This window comes from Pteropus vampyrus, unplaced genomic scaffold, assembly GCF_000151845.1.
Source record: "Pteropus vampyrus isolate Shadow unplaced genomic scaffold, Pvam_2.0 Scaffold39, whole genome shotgun sequence".
Lineage (NCBI taxonomy): Eukaryota > Metazoa > Chordata > Mammalia > Chiroptera > Pteropodidae > Pteropus > Pteropus vampyrus.
Window position 1 is genome coordinate 3,589,458 of NW_011888820.1, and position 13,633 is coordinate 3,603,090.

General features: G+C 31.0%; 1 protein-coding gene across 2 annotated transcripts in view; it reads left to right on the forward strand.

Annotated features, from left to right (window-relative positions):
* Positions 1–13,633, forward strand: part of DMXL1 (Dmx like 1) — a 121,779-nt gene that overhangs the window by 92,077 nt on the left and 16,069 nt on the right. The window contains exons 34-38 of one of the 2 annotated variants that reach the window (XM_011358269.2): positions 5,301–5,387; positions 7,762–7,883; positions 8,235–8,376; positions 11,440–11,490; positions 11,739–11,799. In XM_011358269.2, coding sequence (XP_011356571.1) covers positions 5,301–5,387; positions 7,762–7,883; positions 8,235–8,376; positions 11,440–11,490; positions 11,739–11,799 — 463 coding nt within the window. The remainder of the gene's footprint in view (positions 1–5,300; positions 5,388–7,761; positions 7,884–8,234; positions 8,377–11,439; positions 11,491–11,738; positions 11,800–13,633) is intronic. The other variant, XM_011358270.2, reaches the window with a different exon arrangement.

A 13,633-nucleotide genomic window follows, 5' to 3' on the forward strand; every position in this document is an offset into this window, starting at 1 on the left:
TATAGCATTTATTTTACTGGTAAAAATAGGATCTAGCATATTGCCTTGTGCATAGTAAGTACTCAGTTCTTGAGAACAAGAGCACAAAAGATAAGAATTTGTGCAGTAATGAAATAACTCCCAAATGTTCTATGATCACACATTCAAATATGGCTTTTATTGGGTTGATACATAATTCATGTGTTTCACATTCTGATATTAAGATCATCTCAAAGGAGTAATTTTTAGAGAAAATTTTCTCAAAAGATTTTTTTTAAGGCTATGAATTCCCACCTCTTATTTTTTCCCACATGAACCTTTTAGTAAATAAGAGAAATAATTCTATGCAATTAATAAAAAAGGCTGATTTGATGTCAAGTATATATTATAACTAAAACCTTGGCAGAATAAATATATGCAGTCCATACTTTGGAAATTTCTCATGGCCTTTGGGAGTTTTAACAGACTATAATTCAAACTTTTAATTAGTTAATAATATTCCTTGCTTGGGTAATCATTAATTAGTACAGTCTATTCATTACCAGAATCAGAATGTTGTATTACTGTAGCCATTACACTACATCAAAAGGCAGTCATTCTGTTAATATCATAATCATTTTTGGCCAATGTTTTCTAAGCCATGTGTGACAATTTTATTTCTAACAGCTTTATTAGGTATACTTGACTTAAAATAATTGCACATATTTATTAAAGCGCAGAGCTTGATCAATTTTCACATATGTACACATTGATGAAGTCATCAGCACAAACAAGAAAATATATCTATTACCCCTAAAACTTTAATCCCTTACTTACTCCTCGCCTCTCACCTCTTCCTTCTTTCTCTCCAGGCAACTACCAATCTACTTCTTGATATTATAGATTAGTTTGCATTTTCTGGAATATTTGTAAATGAAATCATACAGTATTTTTTTTATGCACTTTCTCAGCACAATAATTTTGCGATTCCACTATCTCTTGTATTTCAGTAGTTCATTTCTTTTTATTGCTGAGGTGTATCATTGTATGGCTATACCACATTTGTTTACCCACTTACCTCTTGATAAACACTTCAACTGTTTCCATTTTGGAGCTATTTCAAATAAGACTGCTTAGAATATTAATGCACAAGTCTCTTTGGAAGGGCATATACTTTGATTTCTCTTGTGTAAATGCTTAGGAATGGAACGGCTGAATTATATTGTAGGTGTATAGTTAACTTTTTAAGAAACTGCTCAAGTATTTTCCAATGTGGTGTAAACAGTTTACATTCCCAGCAGCAGCGTATGAAATCTCAGTTGTTTCACATCTTCATCAACACTTGATATGGTCAGCCTTTTTATTTTAGCCATTCTACTAAGTGTGTAGTCATAGTTCATTGTGTTTTTAATTTGTATTGAGCATCTGATCATGTGCTTACTTGCCATGTGCCTTTTAAAACGTGTGTTTTTTATTAGGTTGTATGTTTTCTTGAGTTTTAATAGTTCTTTATATATTCTAAATAAGTCTTTTATCAGATATGTGATTTGCAAATATTTTCTCCTGATATATTGCTTGTCCTTTCATTCTCTTTACAATTTCTTTTTAATTCATTCTTTGTATGGATTTTCTTTTTAATATCATACCTAAGAAATTTTTGCCTGAGTCACAAAGATTTTCTTCTGCTTCGTTCCAATGTTTTATAATTTTAGTTTTACAGTTAGGTCTATCACTCATTTTGAGTTAATTTTTTTATATGATGCAAAGTATGGATCATAGTTACTTTTTAAATTATCTGTGTATCAATTGTTCCAACACTCTTTGTAAAAAGATTATTCTTTCATCGAATTGCCTTTTCTTCCTTTTAAAAAACCAGTTGACATATATGTGTAGGTTTTTTCTCCACTCTGTTTTGGACCATTGATCTGTTTGTTTATCTTTATGCTAATACCCACTGTCTTATTGTGCTAACTGAAATTCTGGTCTAATATTAAATAGAAATGGTGAAAGCAAACATTTTGTTTTTGTTTCTGATCTTGGGGGAAAGCATTCAGTCTTTTGTCATTAAGTATAATGTTATCTATAAGGTTGTAGATGTCCTTTATAAGACTGAGAAAGTTTCTTTTCCTAACTTGTTGAGAGTTTTTAATCAGGAAAAGATGTTGGATTTTGTCAAATACTTTTTTTTTTAAATTCTTTTAAATTAAGTTTATTGGGGTGAAATTGGTTAATAAAATTATATAGGTTTCAAGCGTACAATTCAATAATACATCATCTGTATATGCATTGTGTTTTTGCCACCCAAAGTCAAATCTCCTTTCATCACCATATATTTGACCTCCTTTACCCTTACCTATCCCCCACTCCTTTCCCTCTGGTAACCGCTAAACTGTTTTCTGTGTCTATGAGTTTTTGTTCATCTTGTACATTTGTCACTTTGTTTTATATCCTACATAATGCTTTTTTTGCTACTACAGTCATGCACTGCTTAACAATGGAAATATATTCTGAGAAATGAGTCATTATATAATTTCGTCATTGTGTGAACATCATAGTGTATTTATACAAACCTAGATGGTATAGCCCACTACACACCTAGGCTATATGGTATAGCCTATTGCCTTGTAGGGGAGGAAAAATAACTTTCCCTCTACCCTTCTGGCTTCTTGGCTGAGACATCTCTGTAATAAAAGACAGATTAACAGAAGAAAACAAAAGTTTAATAACACACATACCTCCTTTATACATGGGAGAGACCCAGAAAAACTGAGTAACTCACCAAAATGGCTGAAGCCACCACCTTAAATATCATATTCAGCTGAAGATCTTGGGCATGGGGGAAGTCAGTAATAGGAGATTACCAGAAAAAGCACAATAAACAGGGTAAGTTTATTATACAGATTTAAGCTTTTATGTTGTGCCTTGATAAGAGTTTGTAGAAACATTGTCATCCTTCTCTCGCTGGTGCTGGTACAGCTAGGGAGAAACCCTTACAAATGGAGATTTCCCTTAGAAATGTAAATGTCTTTTAGAAGGGTAATTTCTGCTTGGTTTTCAGAGCTACTTTCATGTCTGCTATTTCTTAAAATTAACCAATCTAAAATAATTTTTATGCTAAAGAGACCTATTTTGGAGTGGCAAATTCTGTTCCCCTACAGCTTGTTGGCTACAGACCTGTACAGCATATTGCTGTACTGAATACTCTAGGTATTTGTAATGCTATGGTAAGTATTTGTATAATGTATTATATTACAATGTTATAAGGGCTAAGAAGTCACTAGGTAATAGGAATTTTTCAGCTCCATTACAATTGTTACTGTCACATATGCAGTTCATCCTTGACCAGATGTCTCTTGTTAATTAGTGCATGACTGTACTGAGATGTTCACAAGATTTTTTTTATTAGTCTGTTAATATGGCTAATATTAAACCAACCTTTCATTCTCAGGATAAGTTCCATTTGGTCATGATAAGTTATCTTTTTTATATATTTTTAATTTGATGTGTTAAGATTGTTGTTAAGAACTTTTGCATCTATGTTCATGGTTTGTAGTTTTCCTAGAATGTTTTTGGGTATTTTGGTTTATTTTGGGGGGCTTTTTTTTTTTTTGTCTTTTTTTGGTTTTTGGTTTTAAGCTAATGCTGGCCTCATAGAATGATTTGTGAAGTGTTCTCATTAGTTTTTGGAAGAATTTGTATAGAATTAGTAATATTTGTTTCTTCAGTGTTTGGTAAAATTCACCGGAGAAACCATCTGAGCCTGGAGTTTTTTTAACTACAAATTTAATTTTTTAACGGATATAGGGCAGTTCAGATTATCTGTTTCTTTTCGAGTGAGCGTTGATAATCTGTGTCTTTCAAGAAATTTGCCTGCTTTGTCAATCGTCAAATTTATTGGTGTAAACTTATTCATAATATTTCCTTATCCTTTTAATATACAGTAGAATCTATGGTAATATCACCTCATTCTCTGCTATAAGTTAGAAAACAAAATTATTTCTTAATATTTTTATTCCCTAATATTTTGGATATTGGTGTCATTTTATATTCACTTAATTGCTTTCCATTTTCTTCTAGTATGCCTTTGATATTCTTTAGTTCTCTTCTTACTTCATGTTTGTTTATACTTTATCGCTAGAGTATTGCTGAAGTACTCCAAGAACACAGCTTTACATTATAGAAGGTAGTAGTAACCGAAAATCACTAATGAGACCTAGAGTCTCAGTTCAGTTTTTCCATAGATCTGCTGTGAGGCCTTGAGCTCATTGCACCCTTGAAACCTCATTTATTAACATGTAAAATAAAAGTTGATAGTTTTAGACATCCTGCTGCTCTAATTGAAAGAGTAGTAGAGTCCTGGAGCTAGTCTGTTAGAACTACCCTCTCCAGTTTCTAAGGGAAGCTCTGTAGAACCCAAACATTGTTCAGATCAGTTTCTGCATAAAATTTCTTTTTTTTTTTTATTGTGAAATATACATACAAAATTTACCATTTTAATCATTTTAAGTGTATAGTTCAGCGACTTTAAGTACATTCACATTGTCGTGCAGCCATCACCACCATCCATCTCCAGAACTTTTTCATCTCCCCAAACTAAAACTCTGTACCCATTAAACAGTAGCTCTCCGTTCCCCACCACCCAGCCAAACTACCATTCTACTTTCTGTCTCTATGAATTTTACTACCCTAGATTCCCATTTAAGTGAAATCATTCAATATTTGTCCTTTTGTGACTGGCTTATTTCACTTAGCATAATATCTTCAGGATTATTCCATGTTGTAGCATCTATAAATTAAAAGTTATTTTAAACCAGGGGTCAGTAAACTATATTAAGCAGGCCATATCCAACCTGTTGTTTTATAGGCTATGAGCTAAGAATGATCTTTATATTTTTATGAGGTTGTTTAAAAAAAAAAAAGAATATGCAACAGTGACCCTCTATGGTACACAAAACCTAAAATGTTTAGCATCTGACTTTTTACTATTTATAAAATATTATCAAAGGATTATAATACTAAGAAAACTGGTATAAACAAATCTTACTTTAATAATTAGAATATCTTGATCCTTTAAATTTAATTCATTACGCTTGGGAACATAAGCAATTAATGAAGTTGAATGTTATATCAGCTATCTTATTATATGGGAAAAAGCAAGTTAAAAAAACTTAAATTCCCCTTGTCAAATAAATTTTATTTTATGAATAATGGATAATACCTTTGGATTCGAAATATCTAAACAGTTTTTTAAAAATAATTTAAGGAAGTATTAAATGACAGATTGGCATATACTTTCTATTACTGAAATCACCATATTTTTAATTTTCTTTTCCTCCGTTTAGATAGAAGCAGATTTGGGATATCCTGGAGGTAAAGCAAGAATTATTCACAAGGAATCTGATATCATTACTGCCTTCGCTGTTAATAAAGTAAGTACGTAGACATTTTTCATTTCTTCAGGTATTAAGTACTCATAGTTGGAGAATATTTCTTGTTGTCAGTTTATTCAGTATCAGTATTTCTTTTTTCCTAAAGCTACTTCCCACTTTTAAAATTGCAATCTGAATGAGTTTTTTATTTTATAAAATGATTATATTGATATTTAATTTTTTGATTTTGAATATATAGCAGATAAAATTTTTTTTCTTCTCCAGAGACAAAGGTATACGGTAACCTTTAGAATTTATGTAACACATTATAAAGGTTAATCCAAAGAAAAAGTTTTCTATTTTCTCTATATAAATATGTTTAATGTGGTTCTTAATATTAGACAGAATCTAAGCTTATGTGATTCAGAAATTGTCCTTTCTTGACTTATGGCTGTAAGTCAACTAGAGTGTTTTTTGTTTGTTTTTCTTTTTTTTTTCTTTTTTTTATTTCTTAGCCTTCTACTCAGCATTCTCATTAAAGGTGTCAGTAAGCTACTCACAGAAGAGGTAGCCTTGTGTACAGTGGTCCAAAGTTGAAATCTGTCTTAATCATTTTTTCCCTTCTGTCTTCCCTAGTTGGCTTACTATAGAGTTTTATAATGACTTCTAGATACTCTTATTTCCCTTATTTTCATTAACTTAAAAGATACACACACACAGTGAATTCCTAATTTAAAAATAATCTTTAAATATCATTTAGATATATATCCTGTGCCATTATCTATTCAATAATCATTTCACCAGTTGGTTCTCCATTTTTCTATGCTATCTTTCTTTTCTTTGATTTCTCCTAGATAGTTATTTTGTCATTTTGTCCTCATCTTTTTCTGTGTGCTTTGTCTCGTTGCCCTCATAGACACCCCTGAACAATGGACTAGTTGTTATGACAGGCAGTTTTGGAATATGCCTCTTAGCTATGCAATTCTCATGTTATAATACAGTATATGCATGTTAAATACAAATAACAAAATTACTGTCTATGCCCAACAAATATATTCCTCCCCCTGAAGAAAATATGATTTTAAGTATTCTGTGCTATAAAACAAACTTTTTTTTTTGGATGTATATAAGTAATGAGCAATCGTCCACATATATAAAGTCTGCCATTTACTGTTTAAAAGTATACCTATTTAATTCTTATTTCTCCAGATTTGTTAAATTTGTAGCTGAGAAATAATGCCTTTTGTTTTACATTGCATTCTTTTAAAATGGTGGTGAGATTGAACTTTTCTCATTTGTTTAGCTGTGATTTATCTGTGCCAAGAACTGTGAAAGGTCTGAGATGTCCCCCGGCATTCCAGTTTAATGGATGCTGTTAAAAGACAGAAGACTCCGGGGCCAGAGACATGGGATAGTTTATCACTAATAGCGAAAGCAGTAGCTAGAACATTAGCATTTTTGCCCTGGGTCCTAAACTATAATTCCCACAAAGTGACAGGGCGAGGGTCAGATGATACCTGCACACAAAGTGATATGCATTATAGGAGAGGAACACTGAGTTAAGGGAACTCAAATCTTTTCTAATGATAGTAAGCTTACCTGCCCTTTGATCTGGAGGGGAAGACTATAGCTATATATATCCTGGAAATAATACTGCAACACAAAGGACAGTCAATGACTCACTCACACAATATGCAGGAAAGACCCAGGAAGAATTATCTCCCAGCAGTCAAGTTATATCCTTTTTCCATTTATCTCTGAGGTCTTTGTTTTTTCTAATTAGTTTTTATTAGCATTTTATATATGATGGAAATATTAATCTTGTTTTCTCTTTGCCATGAATAGCTTTCATTTTCTGTTTTAGAGATGTACATTTTTAATTCATAGATGTTTAAAATTATATATCATTTAATCTGATCAACTTTTCATTTATGGTTTCTTCTGGCATACTTCTCCCACTCTTTCTCTACCCCTATCTATACTTTACCTTTATGTCCTTTCCCAAATTCTGTGTTTCATACCTAAGAGTGAGAGGCTTTAGGTGAGGTGATATTATCTCATTTGAATAATTCACTGCTATTTCTTTGGTTTGATGTTTCTTTTCTCCTTTATCTTTCATTACCTTCCAGGGCTCCTATCTTCTTCAACATCTCCCTCCCCATTTCTGAACTGCACAAACCTTACAAAGATTGTACCATTCTAGTAAACTAGAGAGACAGGACATGCATTACCATTTATAGCTGGCTTTCTGTTGGATGCTCTTGAATTCTTAGAACATAAGCATGTCTCCAAGCTCAAGCTGATGATTATTACACTCCAAATTTAATTGTTGAAATTAAAATATTTATTTGTGAGAATACTATTTATTCTGTACCTTAACAGCCTCATTTCTTGAACTTTTTTGTTTAAAATTTACTGTATGTTTTTTGTTTAGGCAAATAGAAACTGCATAGCAATTGCTTCGAGCCATGATGTTCAAGAACTGGATGTTTCTGGAATTCTGGCTACACAAATCTATACTTGGGTAGATGATGATATAGAAATGGAAAGCAAAGGGTACCTTTATACTTTGTTTTTATTAAGTAACATTGCAATATGAATGATGATATCCATTGAACTATAACTTTCAAAAGATTTTTTAAAGGAATATTCCTTGATTGTAAGCAGAGTAGAAGCCGATATGCTAAAGGGTAAAGAGGGGGTGGCAGGCACTCTAAAGGAAAGGAATTGAGGGTTTAAAGAGAATAAGTGAAGGAATCTGAAATTATTCAAATACGAAGTTATCGTTAGGAGTTAAGAACTGAAAAAACTTAAGAAACATGAAGTCATATGTTACAACTTTTAGGAATAATAGAAGAAATGAAGAACTGATGGATTGCTTTCATTCTAGTTGACATTCCTTTGTAGGTCAGAAGATTTCTTAGTCATACATGCTCGTGATGATTTAATAGCTGTGCAAGGTACAACTCCATATACACATAGCAATCCTGGTACGCCAATCAACATGCCATGGCTTGGTAGTACACAGACTGGCAGAGGAGCATCTGTGGTATGTAGTTAAAAATATTTGTGTATAAATATCTTATTTTTTCCTCTAGCTTAATAGATAAAAGATGATTTAAACAATTTTTTCTAAAAGTTCCCAACTTTTTAGTAAGTTATACTTGCTGGAAGTTGTAAACTTTGATTACGAAGAATAATGTTTTCATTTTAAAAAGATAGAAAATAATTTTAAATAAATAATTTAAATATGTTAACTGCTATATTTTAAGTAATAATTATTTGGAATTTATTGGTCCAAATCAAGCCTTAGCAAGCTATGGTCTGTGGATTAAATTCTGCCCACCACCTGTTTTTGTATAGACAAAATACTAAGAATGGTCTTTACATTTTTCAATGATTGAAAAAGAAATCAAAAGAGGAATGGTATTTTGTGACACATGAAACTTATATGAAACTGAAATTTTAGTATCTATAAATAAAGTTTTATTGGAATATAGCCACAGTCATTTGTTTATATTTTACCTATGAATGCTTTTATGCTACAGTGGCAGAACTGAGTATCTGAGACAGAGGCCATATTCCATAAAGCCCAAATTATTTATTATCTTGTCTTTTACAAAAAAATTTGCTATCCCCTAGTTTAGATAATATCTTTTAATGAATATCAACTAATATGTCCATATTAAGTACGACTTCTTTTAATGCTGAGATAAATGTTTTTTGAACAAATGAAAATAATATACATTGTTTTAAATTTAGGCAAAGTAAAATATGCAGATGATCTGAAACATAATTTTTCTGTAGTAATGGAAGATCTTGAGCCCTGATTACCTAAGATGTAATCGATGTTTATACCTCCATGATATCTCTTTTTTGATACTTTGGATATAGGAATTGATGCATAAAATCGAAGAAACCCAGCACCTGTAATTCTTTCTGTAGCCTTCTAGGTGGTAGGTTTGGGGATTTTTTTGTTTCCTAAGTCCTGTAGAATTCTTTCCTTGGCCAAAAAAAAAAAAAAAAATTGTTTTTCCACTAATCAGTAAGTGTTTAAATAAAGGTTTAATTATCTTTAATAATATCTGATATTTGATATTTAATGCAGTTCCTTTATTGCTCATATAACTATTATTCTTTGTAGCTGTTATAATTACTCCTTATTCTCATTCTTTTCATGCTTGAGATTGCACAAAGGTCAAGTGATTTAACTAGGGTCACAGTCTCAAATTCATGGTAGTTTGTATTAGAGCCCTCCATTCCTCTTAGCTCATTGATTTCAGGGAGGAGTGTTTTAAGATTAAATTGAAGAATTTGAAAACCTATCTAGTAATCACTCAAATGAATGACTTGGTCATTAATATTTAATTTCTTTCCAATTAACAGGTATGTTAAAATTCATTTATAAAACCTATTAATATTATCATCTTTTACAGGGGAACTTAAAGAGAATATACAAAATATATGAAAAGAAATAATAGATATTTTTTCCAACTCCAGTTTCAGAGAATTCAATACAGTTCTTCCTATAACCACTTCCTTTGCTGGTCTCTCAGCTTCCATGCTTGCTCCCTCTGTTCTGTGCACAGCAACCAGAGTTTCTCTTTTCTGTGGCATCTTCATTCAGATTGCCACTCGCCTGCTTAAAACTTTCAGATTTCCCAGTACAACTTTAAAAAACAAGTCCTTAACATGGCCTCCAAAGCCCTATGTGATTTAACTCCTGCCAGATTTAACTCTGTAGCCTCATCTCCCTTCATTCTACACATGATTCTCTTTGTTCTAGTTACAGTGGCCTTCTTTCTGTCCCTTGACCACATCAAACTCATTGGCATGTTGGAGCTTTTGCCTTGCTTTCTGCTTAAAATGCTCTTTTCTTGTCTTACCATTCAGATCTCAGCTCATATTCCCATAGATTTCCCTCGCTTCCCTAATAAAGGCATCTGCCCTTCCCTACTCTACCCTCAATATCCCTATATCATATTATTCCATTCTGTCATCTTTATAGCCTTTATCAGTTTTAAAATTATATATCCATTATTTAGATAGAATGTAAGCTCTTTTAGAAATTGCTTTATGCCTGCCTTATACACTGGTGATCTCTAACAAGAATGGTGTTTAACAAATTGTAGGTGCTCAGAAAATGTGCTTATACTCCAAAGCATTATAAACCAGAATTTATCATTGAATTTATCTTAGAACTAAATTTTCTTCCTATCTAAATCTTAGAAGGACATATTTTTAGTTTGGATCATTGTGATTTGTAAACATAAGTATTGGGATTGCCCCACTCCATCTTCAAGTAAAAGACACTGATGCAATAAGGTAGTTCTTTTTTATATGGACCTTCTCCAATAATGAACGACTTTTCCCCCCTAAAATATTTGACATATGCTTTCAGAAACTTTAAAGCTGTGTTTATTTTTTTTACTCTTAGTTTTCCTTTGATACTTTACTCAAAAAGTATCATTTAGTTAGAAAAAAAAAAGATGAAAGAACAAGAACCTTTAGGCATTTCTTTAAGAGAAACAGGAGATTTAAACATGAAGTTTCCTAAACAAAAGTAACATTCAGCAGATTTTCATTTTTTGTGGAAAAATGATAAAATATTTTCTTAATCTTATTTTATTGAATTATAAATACCAACATAAAAGAATACTTGTTATGACCAACTTCTTTATTGGAATAAAACTGTATCTATACGTATATATTTTTCAGTGTTTCTATCCCTCACCAGTTCTGCTGAATAATCCCTTTTCTCTCTATCAAATCCCCTCTTTACTCACATAGGCTAATTGAACAATTTAAAATCCAAAAGAACAACAATAACAACAAAAAATATACGTGAGACTGATATTACAAACTTAGGATAACATACAACTGCAGTTATGGTACTGTATAAATAGGAAATGTTCTATAAATTAAAATTATCCCTTTAATTTCATGTATTTACTCTTGTTTGACAGGCTACTTAAATCATTCAAAGCATGATTTACAAATGGGTAAATAAACAATTCCAAACTATCAATTAAAAATTTATACAATTTTCTGTTTACCTCTTTTTTTTTTTTTCACATGCTTCTACCTGTCTTTTTAACCTTATACTATTCAGGATTATTCCAATAAATTTAATGGGATCAGAAAAGAATTGGCAAGAAAGGAGGTAAGACTAAATTCTCAAGGTGAATTTGTTCCTAGAGCCTAGTCAATGATGCAGAAAATGTTTGTACACTTAAATGTAAGAGCGCTGAACTATTAAACTTAATTTCTGTTACCATGTTTAGTATTTTTACCACTCATAATGGCAGTTATGAAATCACATAAAAATAAACATTATTTGAATTTCTTGTCACAAGTAAAATTTTTAATACGACTATTGTAACTAGAAGAATGATTTTTCTTTGTTAACAGATGATTAAGAAAGCCATTAATAATGTCAGAAGAATGACTTCTCATCCCACTCTTCCTTACTGTAAGTCAATAATAGCCATTTTTCTAAGGAATTTAAAGAATGCTTTAGTTTAAAACAAAAGATTTAATTTTTTTGTGGAGATGTTTGCTACAAATAAAATCTTCATTTCAAAATTGGATAAAAATAGAAAAAAAAATTCCCTGAATTAATAGAGAAGTCTAACTTAATGTAGTAAATTTTTAGCATTTTGACTACATATTTTAAGTTTGCACATTTTGTTTTTGAACATTTTTGGACTCTTTACACATGCTAAATTGTAATTGATAATTATTGTTTTAATAATAGGGTCACTTCCATCTTTTGTTACATAAACTGGAACCATATCTTGGTCATTTATTGCCTCATTATAATCAGTTTGTCTTTTATCAGACATACTAATAGTAAGTATAGACAACAGTTATTAATAAGTTCTTCTAAGGCAGGATATATTTATTTTCAGTTAATCTTTCTTGGGATCTCAAAGGTTTTTCTTCCTTTTACAAAGAACTTAATTAATGTGGAATTTATTGAAAGTATTGAAGCAGAGAAAAAATTGAGACAGCTTTCAAATTAACTGGTAGGTTGGAATCAATATTCATATTGGTGTGTGAGTATTCCAACTTTTTTTAACATAATTTTTAAGTTGTGCCCTTCATCCAGTTGTCCTACCACGCAGTAACAAAAATAGTACATGTTAATTATTCCTATCTCTCCAATTAAATAACCTATAAAAATTTTACCACCTTTTCTTTGAGAGATACTCTGATAAAATACACTTGACAAAACCAATGTTCTTTTATACTTATTTATTCTAAGTGCTGTAAGTTATCTATTATCAAAGTTGTACACCAGTGTTAAATAAAAGAGTTCAAGAGAATCATACGTTTAAAATGAAAGGAAGAATTTCTGATACTTATACTAGAGGAATAAAATAATATAAAAAATTAGTTCCTTTTCACTACATTGAATGTATTCAACTCTAGAAGTATATTTTCTATCAACAAGTCTAAAGTAAAGTGAGAACTAAAAATCTGTCATGGAGCATAGACTATAGGAGTCAAATGTGTTTTACATACAAAGCTTAAATAATATTACTCCCACAGCAAGAAACATTTAACATTGCTTAAAAATCTATCCTTATTCTATGCAATAGGATTTGGAAGTTTCCTGAAATATTGAAGGGACTTCATTTTTTTCTCAGCCTCATAGCGTGTATCCCAACAGATGACTAGTATTATAGGGAATAGTCTCTACCTCAGTCCCATAAATTTAAATAAAGAGAGCCCTAGCTTCAAAGGCAATTAATGGAGTTATTTTCAGCATTGTTAGGTAACATTAGATCACTTCTGTCTTGGGATAAAGACTCTCACTCTTCAGAGAAGTACTATAATTGCCAGATAAGAAACTTGAAAAATTAAAAGCTAATTAATTAATAAATTTTTTTCAGTTCATGTCATGAACAAGTCCCACCAATGGTAATTTAATTCAACAATAAGCACTTTTTATGTAATAGAAATGGTATGAGACAGGATTTTTTAAAATTTTACCCTGAATTTCAGTTATCTCAAAATAGTTTCTTTCTTACTTTGGAGTAGATCTTTAAAAAAATCTTATTCACTAGAACCCACTACTTTTTGATTTTGACTCTAGGGAAATTTTTAGAAGTTAGGCTAATTGGTTGGATTAAAATAGAAATGGAAGTCTCAAAAGTCCTATTTTTTTAAATAATGAGCATTTAAGGTTTTTACCATTGTAGCTAACCTATTCCTTACTGCTTTGATATAACACTCTTCAGTTACTAATAAGGGATATTTGATCAGACAGCCTGTTTTTTAAAATCTTAGTTTACAAAGGT